The sequence below is a fragment of the Tinamus guttatus genome, unplaced genomic scaffold, assembly GCF_059628265.1.
Source record: "Tinamus guttatus ecotype Peru unplaced genomic scaffold, ASM5962826v1 Tinamus_guttatus_pri_ptg000330l, whole genome shotgun sequence".
NCBI lineage: Eukaryota > Metazoa > Chordata > Aves > Tinamiformes > Tinamidae > Tinamus > Tinamus guttatus.
Window position 1 is genome coordinate 238,510 of NW_028288864.1, and position 18,181 is coordinate 256,690.

General features: G+C 42.9%; 2 protein-coding genes across 2 annotated transcripts; one reads left to right on the top strand and one right to left on the bottom strand.

The window, feature by feature from the left end:
• The first annotated feature begins 3,817 nt into the window (after positions 1-3,817).
• On the top strand, positions 3,818-11,572 carry LOC104580544 (acyl-coenzyme A synthetase ACSM4, mitochondrial). The gene is made up of 13 exons (XM_010228047.2): positions 3,818-4,033; positions 4,501-4,711; positions 5,231-5,438; positions 5,866-6,009; positions 6,440-6,596; positions 7,754-7,833; positions 8,294-8,417; positions 8,824-8,904; positions 9,112-9,213; positions 10,082-10,209; positions 10,295-10,394; positions 10,972-11,091; positions 11,379-11,572. Exons 1-13 carry the CDS (start codon positions 3,833-3,835, stop codon positions 11,475-11,477), a joined length of 1,755 nt encoding a protein of 584 aa, XP_010226349.2. The 5' UTR covers positions 3,818-3,832; the 3' UTR covers positions 11,478-11,572.
• A 1,782-nt stretch (positions 11,573-13,354) lies between these two features.
• Positions 13,355-15,404, bottom strand: THUMPD1 (THUMP domain 1 NAT10 acetyltransferase adaptor). The gene is made up of 4 exons (XM_010228046.2): positions 15,189-15,404; positions 14,831-15,014; positions 14,242-14,490; positions 13,355-13,761 (listed from the first exon to the last, which is right to left on the bottom strand). The coding sequence occupies exons 1-4, from the start codon at positions 15,402-15,404 to the stop codon at positions 13,436-13,438; spliced, it is 975 nt and encodes a 324-aa protein (XP_010226348.2). The 3' UTR covers positions 13,355-13,435.
• Positions 15,405-18,181: the final 2,777 nt, after the last annotated feature.

Here is an 18,181-nt window from a genome sequence, read left to right on the forward strand (position 1 = left end):
TACCACTTTTTTTTGTTGTTGTTGTTGCTTTGGAGTGTTTCTAAAGCAATCTATTCTTTATAATTTTAAGTGTTTACAGGAGAGACTGTATCGGAAATACTGATTAGAAAAATACGGAATCAGACTATCTTTTAGCTTTTGCATTTATTTTCATGATTACATTGTAATTTCTTGCTGAAAGGCACAATGAGTTTTATGACAACTGTAAGTAAGTGTCAAATATTATTTAGTGCGAATGTTCCTTAATCGCTGTTAGTGATCTGAATTCCACATTAGATTTAGCCACTGCCAGGTCACATATAATTTTGGGATTAAATATGATCAAGGATTTCCTGGGCTGAGTGGTCAGTTCAGTTTGTGAGATATTTCCATAACAGTGAAGCACAGTTACCCGGGTGCAGGTGCAGCAGGAGGTTTAGCTCATTCCTGTCAGATCTCGTCTCACATTTCTTGTTACCCCGCCACGCTGCCCACAGCTCACACCCTCCTGCTCCAGCACAGCCTGTGTTTCCTCACGCTTCCCAAAAGCCACGATTAACCACCCGTCCACAACCAAAGCTTACTGCATTCGCTGGGAGCCCAAAAACACCAGTGAACAAAAAAAAAACAGGGTTGTTTAATCTCAGAATTTCCTGGTTCTGCTGCAGACCCACTGCGTGGCACCTTTGAGCACATCTGCTGTTGTAGCAAGAGCTTGGGAAAATAATGAAGACGTTTTGTAGTAAAGTTGTTGATGACCTTTCAGGGCAACTAATTGCGTTATTAACTGGCAAACAAGCACGAGTCCCCAGAGAGGCTGTGCAGGTGGATATTGCCTCTTTCATACCCTTAAGCTCTGAAAGGGATATTGCTTTGCTTTCCAGCTACTAAGCACGTAATTGCCTGGAGTAAAAAAAAAAATAAAAGAGAAAACAAAATACTGCGTCCATGTAGATTACATCAATCTGAATAGATCTTGCACTGCTGAAACTGGGAGAAAGTTTAAAATTGATTTCTTTAGGAGCAGAATCAGACCTCAAATGAAAAATAAACCCCACTCCGTGGCATATTTGCATGCTGAGAGTATTACAGTTTTTAAGGACAAGAGTGCCTGAAAGGTGGGGGGGTTTATTAATCAGCCCCTTGGAGATTCATCCCCCAGAGAAATGTTTAGGCTGTCTTCAATCCAAAGCGTTGTACTGTATCATATCCCCTGGGTGCTTCACTAGCTACTCTGAATCCTACTTTCAGGGAGCAGGTAGTTATGTTTTAACAAGCAAATGAGGAGCTTCTCTGGTGTATCTTGCTGCTGCCAGAAAAATCGTTGGTCAGTTTTTTTTTTGTTTGTTTGTTTGTTTTTTTGGTGTACTGCAGGCTGTCCAGCAGCAGTTTTGGGGAGTTGTCATGGTTCTTATTTGTTTATTCTGCGACTTTGAGGACGAATTTGTCTGCCCCATCTGTGTGTGCTTTGTCCATCATGATTGCATTGAATGATGGTTAATGACATTTCCAAACAGTAGCAGCTGTGTTGTATGTCTCAAAATGCACTCCCACGATGCAGGCAGCCAGTGGGGGTCACTGGAAACCTCTGAATGTTCGTAGGAATCTTCCCTTTTGCCTTGGGAAAAAGGGCCAGGGCAAAAGGTTTGGCAGCCACGCAAACTCATGAGCAAGCTGACTTGTTGATCCGAGTGTCTGCAAACAGGGTTGACAGTTTAGTGCTGTCACTGGATCGTACGTGTATGTTTGTGTGTTAGGAACACCGTGTATTCAGTACACAGGTTGGTTTGTGTGACACAGCTCAAAGGCCACTGGAGGAATGGGAGAAGTCATCTGTAACGTGGCGGGAGAAGATGGAAGAGACTGTCCTTGCTGTAAGGCATGAAGTTCCTCAGACTTCTGCCTCAACCCCCAACCCACACATTCCTGCATGGAACTGCCTCCTTGAAACCTGCTCCTTCTGAGCTCCTGAACTGTAAATGTGAAGACCTGAGCATCCACTGTGTTTGTCCCTAGGATTTCATTGGGAATTTTATGTCATTAGCATTCTGCTGTCCATCTTAACATCTCTGATTGAGTCCATGAGCTTCTGGGCGTCTTAAGATTTGGTCAACCTACTAAACAATCCTACTTGAAAAATGGTGAGAGAAAAAGGAGACCAAATAAAATAGTCCAGTCAAATCAGAAAATTAGGTGATTCTTGTCTCACATAGCCTTAACATCTGTTGATAGTGTTGCTACTGGCAGTCTGCTCTGCGCCCTTTAAAAAAAAAAAGAGTTAAGACAGGTTGACTATAGTTTTGAGTTTCTGCTTTTTCAGAATATTGGTTTGATTTACCAACATGGGGATGGTTGTGCCCTGACAGTGAGTTCCGTGAGAGTGGTCTGGGAAGTTGACTCCGAGACCACTGCAGAAGCCAGGATGAGAGAAGCTGTGCATTTGTGGCACAGAGGCACTGATGCCAAATTGCCAAGTTTACTTTAAGTAATTTCAGAGTTTACAACACATATGCAAAAATGACTTAAAAGCTATCAGATATCCCTAACAGATAGCACTTCAGTGGTCTTCCTGGAAGATGGGCATAGACTGCTGTGCCGAGCTGCCTGCAGAGCTCCCACATGTGAGCACTGACAACCTGATCATCATTCACCATCAACTGCTGCCTCTGCTCGTTGTTTCTAGCATCCTCTCCAATGTTTCCTGCCTTTGAGCCTTAGTTGTATAGAGTTTATTTGACTCTGTACATAACTGTTTATAGTCTCCCGGATATATAGTCTATAGGTGCATTTATAGGTAGCTTTTATTTATCTTGATCTTATTTTCTCCTTGCTGGACTTATTGCCTAAACTAAATCTCTCATAATTAAATAGCTGTCGCTTGTGTGTTATGTTGCTGCCTTCTAAAGGATGAATTTTGTGTCTCATCCCTTCTCTGTCACCCTGTTTTGTAGCAATAGCTCTATGGTTTGAGTTTTCCTTCTCCTCCTCCTTTACATTGTCCTCCTCATCACTTCTGAACCGCACGAGTTTTCTATGCAGAAACTTCCATTGCGTGTTCATCATGAAAATTCTCATACTACATTTAACTCCAGGATCTGAAAACAAATCCCCATTTGGTTGTGGTTTCCAAAGATGTTCGTGCTGTATAATATGTTATAGATTAAAGTACAGTGGATTATCCATTTTCCAAAGGCAATGAACTGGAAATGCAGTCATTCATACTCACATTATTTCCATCTTCTCTTACCTTTTTCAGTGATTGCGCCTTTCTTCAGAAGATAATTGGAGAAACAAGAGCTACGTTCTCAGGAGGAAATAATCCCCACCACGGAACATGACTTGCAATACAAATGAAGGGTTACAGCCCTTCAGAAAGCTAGAGTGAACGTGGAGAGGACAGGGATGCTGCAAAGAGGACATTGCAAAATACATTTGGTGGAGTTAAAGGAAATCTCACCTGATTAGATATAACATCTCCAGGTAAGGACAACCTGTTTTTTTTTTTTTTTCCATTTTTTTTGTTTTGTTGGTTTGTTTTTCTAAACGTCTCTGGGTCAGTGTAATCAGAGTCATCTTTGCTGCATCTTTTGCAGACTAGCAAAATTAAGGGGCCAGTGACTCCCTAAAGAGTGTTACTGGGGCTCTAATTTACCCCTAAGGGCTAGGATAAAATGTCATAAACAGAAAGATTTTCTGCTCTGCATACATCTTTTCCATTTGTAACTAACAGCTCAGTATGGAATCTGTACATTATACTACTATTTTGATTTTTCTGTCTCTTGTAGGAAGAGAATGATCAAAAAGCTCTGATGGTTTTCATCGCAAAAAGCCCCTCTATATCTGCTTTTGTGCCATGAAGATTTTCCTTGACTTTCAAGTAATGAGGTCCCCTTGGAGAATCCAGACATTCTGCAGATTATTCCACCAGCATCACAGGGCTTTTGCTCCTTTGAGTTTCTCAGATTATGAAGCCATCAATCGCTGTGAAAAGGAAGTGCCTGAATACTTTAATTTTGCAAGTGATGTCCTGGACAAGTGGTCTCAAATAGAAAAGGTTGCATTTATGGTTCCATTTATGTGGTTTCAGTACTTTAAGTGAAAAATTTGCGTTCCTGAAGTCAAGCATGAAATTCATTGGCTTTAGCTGGATTCTTTCCTTAGTTCCACTGTAGCATAATCTTACGCTGTAGAAAAAGAAAAGGCAATTTGCTTTGGCATCAGAGGGGATATGGTGCTTTATCTGTCTCTTAATGACTCTGCTTCATCAGTGTCTGTAGTGCTAGGTTTGTAAAAGCCTCTAAATAATTTTTGAACAGAATTGCCATTGCAAATCAGGTAGATACATGCGCCAAATTAGATAGGTGCCTTTTAAAAGGGTCGTTTTAAACAAAAGCTAAATAAAAGCTGTAGAACTCATAATGTTGTCAAATTGCACCGTCTGGAGTATCACAGAAGACCTGCAAGGAACTACAGAAGCCCCTGAAGCAACCAGTATGTCACTTTCCCTTGTGTTGTGTGCAGGAACGAACAGGATCATCAAACCCAGCCCTGTGGTGGATAAATGGAGAAGGAAGCGAAGTGAAGTGGAGCTTCGAGGAGCTGGGCCTCCTGTCCCGAAAAGCAGCCAATGTGCTTTCTGGCCCCTGTGATCTGCAAAGAGGAGATCGAGTTATAGTGATTCTGCCCCGAATCCCAGAGTGGTGGCTGCTGAACGTGGCTTGTATGCGAACAGGTGAATTGTATCATTCCTAGTCGTGTGTACAATGCTTGTGTCAAAAGCTGGTTAACAAGTCATACACAATTACATTTCTTATTTGACTTTGTAGCTTGAACTTTTGACAACTAAAGGTACTGACAGGGGTAGTCTCTTATGACTGATGAAATTACCTTCAGTGCTTTTCCTTCTTTTTCTGTGGCTTGTGTGGATTTAGAAATCAAATTGAATTAACTTCAGATGAACTTAAGTTAAAGCTTCTAGAAAGTTTATAGCCCCAAAAAAGTATTTTATATTTACATTGTGCTTGGGGCAAAGGATCTCATAGAAATAGAAATGATTTTGTACTTCTCACCTGCACATCTCTATTCAAGCAGAAGCAGAGTCTATCTGTTCAGGGATGTGTGACTCAGTTTACCCTCACTTCATTTCTGGATTGCATGGTGCTGGCATTCAACAGATCAGGGAAAGCTATGAAGTGATCAGGACTGGAAGTAAAAAGTGTTTAATATATTTTCAATTTTACTGCACTTTTAGGTGTTATCTTCATCCCGGGGACAACACAACTGACAGCAAAAGACATTTGCTATAGATTGCTGGCTTCCAAGGCTAAGTGCATTATTACCACTGATGCACTTGTTCCTGCAGTAGACTCAGTTGCATCCAAGTGCCCGTCTCTGAAAACGAAGCTAATTGTATCTGAGAGCAGCAGGGCCAAGTGGCTGAACTTCAGGGATTTGTTAAAGTGAGTGCCTTCCTTCTCCATCGTCTCAACTGGAATTAGCTGCTGTTAGCTAGCATTGCCTGTACAGCCATTGTGTCACTGTACTTCTGCCAGCTCCTTCAGACAGTTGCCCACCTCAGTGTCACCAAGCAGAAAGACCAAGGAAACAACAAAGCTGCATTCTAAAATATCCTAGAGCTACTAAAATGTGATAAAGAAGTTTTGATGAAGCCACATTATGCTGGGCTGATACTACAGGGGTTAGGTCCATAGCACAGGATAATACTGATTTGGAAAAGAAAAAAATAGTTGTCTAGAACTGCAACAATCCTGTAAAGACTGTCACTGTCAGGGAGTCCCGTGGGCACAAGTTGATCAGAGGATCCAAGCCCAGTTTGCTAAATAACACTGGCCACTCTTTCATGTAACTTTCTCTTTTTTTTCTAAGGTCTGCCCCTGATGACCACAACTGTGTGAGGACGAGAAGCCAGGACCCAATGACAATCTATTTTACCAGTGGCACCACAGGCGCCCCCAAAATGGCTGAACACTCCTACGGAAGCTTTGGTTTGGGATTTTTTCTTTGTGGAAGGTAAAGCATTTAGCTCAGTTATGCCTCTGCAGCTCTGAAATGTGAAGCAAACAAACAGTTTTTTGTACATGATGCAACTCTGATAGATGATAAGCCTCCCATGGTAGTAGCATATAATTTATTTTAGTATCCTCAGCTGAACTGTAGCCAGGAAACAAGGATCTTGTTTGATATAGTATATGACACCATTCTAGAAATGAAAGCTTACCTATCTAAATCCAAGCTAAATAATATATTTCAATGCATATCATTTGCTTTTCTTTATCTTTGCCATCAATATAAAGGATAAGCAAGAGGTCATTGTGTGAGCTCTGGAGTTTTGTATCAGGTTTACCAGGTCAGGAGAAAAAAAAATGTTTTTAAATCTCCACTTGCAGACTTCTTCATATTAATCATATTAATCTTCATATTAATTCTTTGTCTTAAACAGATACTGGATGAATTTGACTCCCTCAGACATCCTGTGGAACATGTCAGACACTGCTTGGTCAAAGGCAGCTATTGGAGGTGTTTTTAGTCCATGGTCCCAGGGTACATGTGTTTTTATACACGCCTTGCCACAGTTTGATCCAAGAACAATCTTAAATGTAAGAACACGATACTTACAGTTACTCATATTTCATATTGCTTTCCAGACAGGTCACCACCACTGTCTCCTGGATTTATGGGATTAGCTGTTTTAGGATAGCATAGGATTAGGATTGCATTTTGAATAGGAATACAGTTCACTTTGCAGCATGGCTTTTGGGGGGCATAGGATACATCTGGCACCTTCCAATCAGTAGCAGAATTATTTAAATGTCTGCCCTTCTGTATTTCAATATTGAAATGATAAATGAGCTGAATTACATATAAACTAATATTTTCAGTCAGTTGCTATGTCTCTTAAGAAAAGCAAGTTAGTACTGCATACACTGAATGAGTGAGATTTGCTTGTTCCTAAAAGAAATTATGTTCAAGCTTCTCAAGCCAATGTCAGATTTGATCTTGTGACATTCAGAAAGGAGAGTGCTGTTATTAAATGACTCAAAGCATGTTATGTAGAAAATTTTATTTTCCTGACACATAGGGGTTATCTGGGAATTTTTACCCTCAGTTCTACTTCTTAAATTTTCTTTTTTAATAGTGACTGCTGGCTCATTTTTTGTATAGATTTCTTGGCCCTGCAAGCACTTGCATGTGTGGAGTTTCACACCCAGCGTAAAATACAGTGGACACTAGAGCTGCACTGCTCCGTGGTGTGGCTAGAGTGAAGACTGCTGAATGAGAGGCCTTCTCCTTGCTTTTATTTGCCTGGCCTGTGACTGTTGCTGAGCAAATGTCATTTAAGATAAAAGAAAGGTGAAAAAAGTGGGGCTAAGTCACTCCGCATGAGTGATGGTGAATCATCTGCTAGTGTTATGGATGAGAAATGAAGACATGTTAGAAAACAGAGGCTCAGCTGAGATCTTTATTTTGCTAGCAAGGCGCTAACATCCTCTGTGTTCAGTTCCAGCCAAAGGAGGATGTATATTTACCTGTCCAAAATTACCACTTTTAATATAGCATCGTTCTTGACCCAACCTGAGCTTCTGGTGATCCAGCCCCAGGTGTGGTACCACATGTTGGGCCCTGTGTCAGGACAGCTGAGGGCAGTGCAGTGTAATTTATGTCCTAATACAGAATAGACATTAATAGTTAACAGCAATGTCTTTTTTCCCCAGAAGGATGTTGTTTAACCTTTATTTTCTTATTAATTTGTCAGACTTTGTGCAAGTATCCAGTGACAACACTGTGTAGTGCCCCAACCGGCTACCGCATGTTGGTACAGCACGACCTCAGCAGGTACCTCCCTCCTGCAAGTGGTGCGACTGTCACCATGTCTGTGCAGGCTACTATCTGTCTCTAGCACTGCTTTCTATATCCCATATAGCCACATAAACTTGAAGTGGTGGCAAAAATGTGCTGAATACAGAGAGCTGTCAGGAGACCCAGCCCTTTCCTTAGCATTGCAAAGAGGTGGCAAATAAAGACAAAACCTGAGGTGTCACTAACAGTAGTGCAGAGGACAGTGTTCAGTCCTGGAAGCTGCACGCGTGGCTGCACTGCTCTCAGTCTGGGTGTCTGTGCAGCCTTTCCAGCCCCAGTCCGACCAGAGCTCTAGGCTTTCTGCCAGCCCTAACTCTTATGCTAAGGGAGTCTGGTGTGCCCTGAAGCCACAGTGTTCAGCATATGGGAGTCAGGGAGACTGGCTGTTTGTCCCTGGCTGTCTTCTGATACTCAGCAATGTCCTTTGTCTATGAAGCTACACGTTTAAGGCACTGAAGTACTGCTTGACCGGAGGGGAACCACTCAACCCAGAAGTGCTGGCACAGTGGAAAAGGAAAACAGGCCTGGATATCTATGAAGGCTACGGCCAGACAGAAATTGTATGTTCACCTTCATTTGTCAAATGTTACCATTCAAATGTCACTTAAAATTCTCAGAGGACATGCATACAACATTCTTTTTGCTAAATATTTATTTATTTATTTATTTATTTATTTATTTACACACACTGAAAAAAAAATCATGTTAGGGTTTATGACAGTTGCCTACAAGAGGATTTATTATTTTGCTTACAAATTGGTTTTGATGTTGCTTTTAAGACTTTAGCTTTGAAACATGTTGATTTTCTTATCCAAGTTTCTCAGTGAAGTCCATAAACTTTTTGGCTCACAGATGGAATATTTAGATCTTAAGCAAGCTCGACAGTGAGCACAGGATAAGAACAGGAATAGCCTCAGCAGCAATAAGGAAAAAATACCTGGGCTGATTGTTTCTCTTTTGCAACAGGGAATTATATGTGCAAATACGAAAGGAATGAAAATTAAACCAGGTTCCTTGGGAAAGGCAACTCCCCCCTATGATGTTCAGGTATGTTGGTCTCATTTTCTGTTGGTTGTTGATTTCTTGAAAGTAAAACACAGGAAAATACAGGATACAGTACAACCTTCGGTACTGTACAGTCACATGAGGGCTGTGAGTCAAACTTTGTCAGCGGATCCATTGGTTTGTTGGTGTTCAGAACCATCTCTCTTACAGTGGGATACTCTAATCACTCATATGTCTGTCTTATTGCAGATTTTGGATGAAAATGGCAGCGTTCTCCCTCCTGGTAAAGAAGGAGACATTGCCATCAAAATCAATGCCAAGCGGCCTTTTACGTTTTTCAGTCGCTACTTGGTAAGTCGGCAGCAAATTTCCAGAAAGCTGCTCTAGGCCTGCAGGGTAGAATGTGTTTATACCAATAGTAAGAGGTGCAGCACAAACAAACTGTGGCTGTTTTTGGTTCAGAGACTTTGTGGCATCTCGCCTTGACTCTTGTAACACCAGTAGATGAAGCTGCTGCCCCTTTCCCCAGTTTCAAAATAAAAGGTCCTTGTTCCCAGCATATTTCCGAGGTGCAGCTCCTACACTGCTTGTTCTTCCTCTCATTGTGGTACACTGATCTGTTGTCCCCTTCACAATGAGAGAGAGCTCACAAGGCAAGAGGAGCTTCTGGAAATGCACCCCAAATAAGACACAGATATGGAGTATCTATATTTGTTCCTTCCACAGCTTATCCCTTTCTAGCCAGAAAAGTGTACAGCAAGGATTGGCTGATAAGAAACTGAACTGCTTTGCTCAGATCTGAAAATCTTCAACCTTTGTAACTCAGCCAGGGTACAGTTAAAAATGCCCCAAGGAAAAGCAACTGAGTCAGGGCTAGATAAAAAATGACGTTTCTCACCCTGCCTCTGCATTGTGTCTTAGTTGGAAGGTAAGACATTCATAGTTTTATAGAAATAAGGTATTTCTTTTTTGACAGAGCAAGGACTATTTGACGTGAAACCTCAATTCTGTGCCATGTTCTTCTGTAAATCTACTGTTTGACCTTCAGTTCTGTATGTACGTTATCCCCTCTGCAAAAAACAAGCACAACCTCTTACACTTTTTTAGACAAGAAGAGTGCAATGAAAGATGATATGGATAGTGCCCAAGGAGGCAAAGCTCATCTCTAAGCTTAAAGCTTCTCAGTATTTAGAATGTTTAACCGTTGCTTTGTCGACAGGATGATCCAGTGAAAACGGCTTCGACAATCCGTGGAAACTTCTATATCACTGGAGACAGAGGGCGCAGGGATGAGGATGGATACGTATGGTTTACAGGGAGATCTGATGATGTCATCATCTCCTCGGGGTTTGTAGATTTCAGTTAAAATGCCAGGAATTGTCTGATACCTGTATACCTTTCCTCTAGGAAGCATTTATTTTCTCTCTTCTAGGTATCGTATCGGACCATTTGAAATAGAGAACGCCCTGATAGAGCACCCAGCTGTTGTGGAGTCAGCTGTTGTCAGCAGCCCTGATGCTGTCAGAGGAGAGGTAATTAATGGTCCCTTTGCTGTTCATAAGGTAACATGTTCACAGAGGCTATGCTCAACTTCCACAGAATTCCCAAGACTCTTCATAGAGCTATCCAAATGTTTCCACCATTTATCAACAGCAACAGGAATGGAAAATTTGTGTGCCCCAGGTTCTGTATGTATATATAGACTCATATGATCATTAGTTTTGTAAAGAACAGGCCACTGCATATAAAGGTGACTCTGGTCAGAACTGAAGTACTATTTCATCCACTACCTGGAGAATTACATTCCTTAATTTAACAATACAGGTGTACAGAAAAAGCCCTAGAGTCTAAAAACTGTAAAACAGACCTTTACAGAACTCCTACAGCTTTGGAAGCAGATTTTGAAACTTTTTCTTGTACTACTTAATATCTGGATTCATGTGGGGTAGAAACATTCCTTAGTCCCTATTTTAGATTTGCTTAAAGCGCAGGTCTGAAACAGCAAGCTTGTATTGCAGGCCATGCTCATTTATTCTCAATTAAATGCCGTATTTGCTAGCTTGCTCTAATTTAATTAATACTATAATTCTCATTATTTTCCTTTCATAGGTGGTAAAGGCTTTTGTGGTCTTATCTCCTTCTGGTAAGTCACAAGATGCAAAGAATCTGACCTGCGAATTGCAAGATCATGTTAAGAAAGTCACTGCTCCATACAAGTACCCCAGAAAGGCAAGTAAATATGGAAAGGTTTTGAGTAAAAAGATTAGACTCAGCTCTTAACATGAGGTCTTTTAACAGACCAAAAAGCTAAGCCTGTACTTCACAGTAAATACGACAAACATTATTTTCAAAGATAGATTGGAAAATGATAACTCATATCTATTTTCAGATAATGCAGTGTTACCCTAGTCACTATATTCTTATCTAAACCAAATAATGTGGAGACCACTGCTATTCTGAATCAAAATTTTATAAATTAGATCTAATCATTTTACTTTTTTCCTCTTTTGCATCAGATTGAATTTGTCGAGCAGCTGCCAAAGACAATCACTGGAAAAATCAGACGGAATGAACTGAGGAAGAAGGAGTGGAGCCAGCATCTTACAGCCACCTAACACTTGGAGGCCAGATACTTTGACCCACACAAGGCCTATTACATTTAGTAAGAATGTCATGATAGGAGGTAATGAAGTTTGCAGAGTAGGCTATAGTTCTTGCACGTATCCAAATTAAGTACCCTACTTGTATGCATCTTAGAAGTCTCAAGATTTTTAGGAATGAATGTATTTACAATGAATATTTACTAAAGTGAGTCATGAAAAAAATTTAAGTAGAAGAATGTGGACATCTTTAAGATCATAGCACGGGCAGCCTCCTATTGTCAAATATAACCTTGATAAACAGGTGGTGGTACAGGTGGTGGTTATTCAGCAGTTTCTTTTGAAGAGCTGTAGCTCTTGCATACAGGAGAGAGAGTGATAGAGGAAAAAAAAACACTGAACCATCCATGCATCTTTAATCCTGATTATCACCATCAGCCACCAATAAACATTCACAGTTAGTCTTTGTGTTTGGTCTCCAATGATTCTTTCCAAGGTATGACTGAAACGTTACTGGTTTAAACCCATACACAAAAGGTTTAAGATTTAAAGAAAACACTAAATAGGTAAGAAAGCAAAGTTTTAATAAATGGAGAGGAAGGGACAGGTCTAGAAAAAAAAGTCCTCTTCATTTTCCAGCTTCTAAAACAATTTCAAGAAAAGAGGGAATTACAAAAGAAACATTGTTGAGAGGCTTAAACACATCCTTTTCTTTAAACTGAGGCAAGTAACACTTGGTGTTCTACAAGACAAGCCTTATTCCATTTACCACCCACAGCCTTTTATGCTAGAAATGAAATATTGAAGCTAGCAGTTGTGTAGAAAGCATACTCCAAACCGTACTGAAAAGCAGATTATAGCTATGCTATATTGATTTTTTTTCTTTTTTAATTCACTGGAATATCCAAAAAGTTGCTGACAATGGAAACATACACTGATAGACATTATTTTCAATGTGAAACAAGATTAGTATTATAAAGCTAAAACTACAATCCAAAGTTACCCCTGTTCCCACTCCATCCAATATGGTGTAACAGTAAGCTTCTTCCATAAGAAACTTGCAATATTTCAAATCAAGTTTTGAAACCTCAGGAAAAAATAAGAACAACAACAGAAAATGTTCCTCCCCTTTACTCCTTGTAGTTGTATCTTTGGAAAGAGCAGCAAACAGCTATTTGCATAAAATTACTCAAAAGGATTCTGTTCAACAACTATACAGAGCATTTGCTGTATGCCAGTAACTGCTGCATAATACACAGCTATGGTAAACACAAACGTAGTTTTGCTAAAATCCTTTGCAATGCCTGCACCGTATTCTAGAACGGCCTATTACTGTACATTCTTGCACAAATATTCAAGTATTTTAATCATAGCAGTTCTCATAAAGACTCAGAATATTCTTGTAGAAGGATGACTATGTGTGTGGTGTGTGTGTATATATCCCTTCATAATACAAGAAAGGATCAGGAGTTTTATCCTGTTCTGCGTACATACAAAATATATCTGAGAGTTCTGCAATCACCCAGACTGTGACATCACTGACCTCCCTAAAAATCCTCTTGCAAACAACTGCCTTTTCAAGATTTCTCCCTTCTGCCACTACATGCTGCTAGGACTAATTCTGCAATGTCTTTTGATTTCTGCAGTCGTCAGATACAATAAGGGAGAGTCGGGCTGGCCACATATGTGATGTATACACACACGTTCTTTCTCTGTTAAGTAAAGGCAATGCAGAACAAAGCTGCAGAGGAATGACAGCAAGTTTTACCTTTCTCTTTTGAGCACTGTTATGTCGGCAATAACGTCAGCTCCACCTGCAGATATACCGTGAGCATTAAAATTCTTACACATGTGGATTTAAAAAACAAGACTCCAAATGAAAACCCACTCTGCTCTTTACAAAGCCCTTTCAGAACTCTAGGGCATTTTTAATAGATTTCCTTTGTTTTTATCTTTCCCCTCTACCATATCTTTTACACTGTAAGTATATCATTCTCCTTGGGCTTGGTTTCTAGTTCACCATCGTTCTTGTTCTCTTGTGTTACTTCTTTTGAGTTCTCCTCCTCTTCCGCTTCTGTTTTTTCTACCTTTGAGTCTTTTTCTTCAGTCACACTTGATGGCTTCTGCTGTGCATCTTCTTTGTTGCTCTTCACCACCTCCTGTAGATTGTATTTTCTGAACAGAACATAGTCTCTCACCACACTCAAGCAACAGACGTTTTTTATTATTTCCACCACAATAGTATACTGGGGGTTATTAAGATCCACTTTATTTTCTGGATTGAGGCTTCCCACAATTCCTATAAAAGAAGAAATAGTTTAAAAGATGGAAAAATAGCTTTAGCACACCCTAATGAAAGAAGAGGGGAAGCAACATATCCCGTGGTTGTAACCAATTACTGGTTATTGTAATTGCTTAAAATATAGTTACTGTAATTGCTCAAAATAGCAGATCAGAGCACTGCTCTTAGAAGATATCCGGTAACTGAAAATCTATTCTCTTGCACCTATGAAGTAATAGATACTTAATTAAGGTAGAGCTATTTCATGAGTCATGTATTCAAGAGGAATAGCAAAAAATGTTATTTCAATACAGAATTAAGGAATTCAGATTCACAATCTTAGAGGACAAAGCTTTGTAATTCCACACATTTGAGATTTTAGCAACAAAAATGAAGGCCGATTAAGCCTATTCTGCTGGAATAATCTCACCGAAATTCTGCACACACTATTGAGCAGATTATATACTTGTTTTGATTCTATGTGAAATACATACATACCTGCCAATTCCTTAATTACTTCTTCCCTACTCATATGACTGTTATTACGAGCTTTGTAAACAATCTGAAAAGTACCCTTATTAGGGGCTTTAAACCAAGGCTCAAAAAACGTTTCCGTGTATTTTTTCATATCCTCCATAAAAGCTTTGCAAGTTCCAGAAATAGGTAACATGCGCAGAATGACTCTCGTTTTCTTCTTTTTAGTAGTATGCATATCCTTTAATATATGGTGTACCAGGCTTTCAGGTTCTACAAGAAAAAGAGGAAGGTATGAGAAACAAGCTGGAGGCAGTTTCTTCCCTCCTCCCCCTTGTATGCTAAGCTGGGAGAACATGCTTGGCTGAACTGCTGTCTGCATGAAACTCTTTTCTGAAAGGAGTAGTTTTACTTTACCCAAACCAGGTTTTGCTAAAGTCATGCCAGTACCACACCTGAAGTGACTCTGGTATTGACAAAATATGGTGGGGAAGCGATAGCGAAGGAGAAACCCTGTATTTGTTTGGTATAAGCTTGTTCCTCAGGAGCTGTGTTCTGTGGCGCGCGGCTCAGGCTGTGGCGAGCGGCTTGTCCCACGGCATCGCGTCCGCACCTATTCCCTGCGTCCGGATGAAGACCACGTTGTTGGCACCGCTCTCCACCGACTGGAACCGCCGCAGCTTGTGCTCCGTAGAGGTGCGGATCTGGTCCACCTCCTTCCTCAGGGCTGCCTCGACGTCGTCCTCCTCATCTTCGTCCCGTTCACTTCCCGACAGCCGTTCCTCGGGGTCTGAAAACTGTTGGCACAAGTCACGACCTGGGTAAGCGCCAGGGAACCGGCCCCGGGGTGTGAGAGCACGCGGGGGTGGCCGCTGCGTTTGGGCAAAGCCCCTCAGCAGCGCGGCCGCTGCTTCAGTGCTCGGTAAGGGAGCGCGAACCCCGCTGCCTCCCGCGGCACGAGGGGCGCTTACCTGCTCGGGCCCGTAGAGCAGGTCCCCGTACTCGCCGAGCAGGCTGTAGGCCTCCCCCACGCACTTGCGCTCGTTCATGTTGCAGGTGATGAGGATGCCGCGCATGCCGGCCTCGAGCTGCCGCCCGCCGCGCGCGCGCTTGGCCCGCGCCGCCGCCGCGAAGTGCGCCCTGGGCCGCCGCTTGCGCCCGGCCGCCGCCGGCCCCGCGCCCGCCATGCCGCGCCGCCAGCCCCGCCGCGCGCCGCGATGGCGTCAGCGCCGCGACGGGCGGGCCGAGGCGGCGCCGCGCGCCCCGTGACGGCCGCCTCGCCTGGGGCCGCCTCAGGCGCGTGGGGGGCGGCCCCCGGCGCCGGTGTCGCGCGGCGGGGCTGGGGGCCGGGGTAAAGTCCGTTAATGAGTGCGGGAGCGGAGGAGGGGGCGCCGCCGTCGCGGCACCCGCACGACGCCGGGGCTCGGCTGCCCCCTTTCCTCCTCACCTCTCTGGGGGTGCAGTGCTGCTTCAGGCTCCAACAAGGTCTTTTGAGGCCAGGAATAGCGAAGAGTATGTGTGGAAACCAAAAAAAAAAAAAAAAAAGAAAAAAAGAAAACACAGCCCTTAGCCTGGTTGCCAAAGCAAGATACATCCCTGCCACACATGTCCTGTTGGGCTCTTCTGCTGCCAGGAGCAACTGAGCTTGGGTAATTTAGGGAAAATTTGCAAAAATGTTAAGATACCAGGAATTTTGTGTCAAGAGGTAAAGGAGACTTTCCTCAGGACTGTCACACTGTTCTGGCCCGCATTTGGGGCCAGAGTAGGATAAAAGCTTCACAGATTGACAGCAGAACCTGCCGCTTACAAATGCAGAAGCTGGTGGCGCTGGCATCTTCTCTAAGGCCCTGTTTCCGCAAAGCCACCAGGACTAGCACAACTGCCCTGCAGGTTTTTCATGTGGAGGAAACTGCTCAGCATGTGTAAATCACAGTGAATCTCGGCAGGGTTTGGAAGCCTCCACGTCCTGGAGAATTGTAGTGACGGTCCCTGGAGTCAAATGTATTCAGATAACGCTGAGAACCACAAGGACAGTCTCTTCAGGCAACTCTGCAGGATGCTGCAGGGTTCATTTAACCTAGTTAAATGAATTCAACTAGGAAACCTCTGTGGCAAAAAGTGCTGAGGGGCTTGGGGATGACCACAAGTGCTCTGGGAAGCAGTTCTGTGCGCCCCACAAAGATGATACACCAAAATAATCACTGGAGAGTGGTCACTATGGAAATGTTCCTTTCTTCCTAAATGGAAAAACTTCTTCCCTGTCTATTCCTACAACATTCCCTGACTTTCCTGACACAATCCAGTTGCTGTCATCTTATAGTTACATTCCTGCCTCCTTTGGGGCAATGTAATCTGCATAGGGAAGAACTTTGAGGTTGTCCCTCTGCTTTTTTCCGGGAAGATTTTGTTGCATGCGTTTCAAAGAGCTGTTTAAAATATTGCTCCTGCAGGTCAGCTGGCAAAAGCAGGAGACTTGAGTGCTGGCCAAGAAGGCAGCATCGTCTTCACTGACCAGCACCTGGAGCATCGTCCTGCTCTGAACAAGTAGAACAGATTGTCCCCAGTTTCTCTGCTGCCCCTAGAGCCATGGTTTGAGGGTGGAGATCATCCAGCGGGAGCAATGTGGGGCGCTGCCCAGCTAGCAGAAAGAAACGGGAGATATTTGGGATTCACGCCTGCCGCTGCACCTCTGAGCTGGCTGCCTCTCATGTGAGTCCAAAGTACTTGGAGTGAAGCCAGGAACACGCCGCTGGGCGCAGCAACAGCACAGGAGGAGGCTTAAAGCAGTGGAGTGCAGAACCACGAGTCGGGCGTCTGTGTCCGGAGTAAAAGCTGTGGCAGGTCTGAGAGGGCTCCGTTTCCACACGAGGCAGTAAGTCGGGGCTGACGATCCTTCGGCAAGGTAACCGGCCCTCCCGCTTTTGGACAGGACGCTTTCTGGCGCAGGAGCTGATTTGCCTCTTTGTCTCTCTGTGTTTTCATTTCTCCCTGCCCCACTCTGGCTTTCATTTGGCTGGGCTCAGCTGTGTTTGTTATGCACGGACAGAATGTCCCTTTCCTTCACAAAATCACTAAAATCATGTGGTTTTATAGCTAGATAATTATTAATTCTGTAAGAAACTAGCAGTGTTTATATTGCTTTGTAAATAGCAGCTAGCAATGCAGGAATATAGTAACTCCAGGGTTTTCAGGACTTCTTTAAAGATTAAATCCATCTTGGATTCTTTTTCAGGGCATTGTTTAAAGTTTCCCCATCTCGTAAAACCATGCTTTTTGCTGTCTGCGTATGAAAATGCTGATTAAAACATCAATACTTAAAAGGTTTTCAGGGTTTTGCTATCTTCATTTCCTTTCTGGCAGCCAGTGTATGCCCAGTTTTGACAAACTAGAAGAACTGGACATATCATTAGGCCATGTAACACAGTGGTCAGCTAGTAACTAAGGGCTGCGGGACTAGTCCTGGAGCGTCCTGGTCCGTGCTGACATTTCTGCAGCGCAGATCAATACGTTTTTGTTTGCCTGTTTGTTTAATTTACAGAAGTCGCAGATGAAGTACTTGGTAGTGCTCAGTGCCTCTCCCCTGTGGATGGCAACTGAAATGTGATCTCCTGGATTAGCAGGTTGTGGGAGGAGGGAAGGAATGCGAGTGACAGGGAAGCTCCTGCTGACAGGGCTGAGCGCTGCTGGCTGAATCGGATCTCAGCTGCAGGATGGAAACTACAGAGCAGGGACCAGCAGTGGCAGAGCAGGGGCTGTCCTCAGCAGCTATTCCAAACACTGGGAAGCTATTCCTGTGTAATCACAAGGCCTGTGAGTGCACTCTTGTTTTTAAACTGTGTGGTTAGGATTAGGTTTTATCAGTGTCACTGCAGTGTTTCTCAGCAAGAGAATCAGGGAGGATTGCGACAGTGTGTCCTCTCCCCCCCACAATATGTTCTTCTGCCCCACAGTCTGGCCTCTCCAT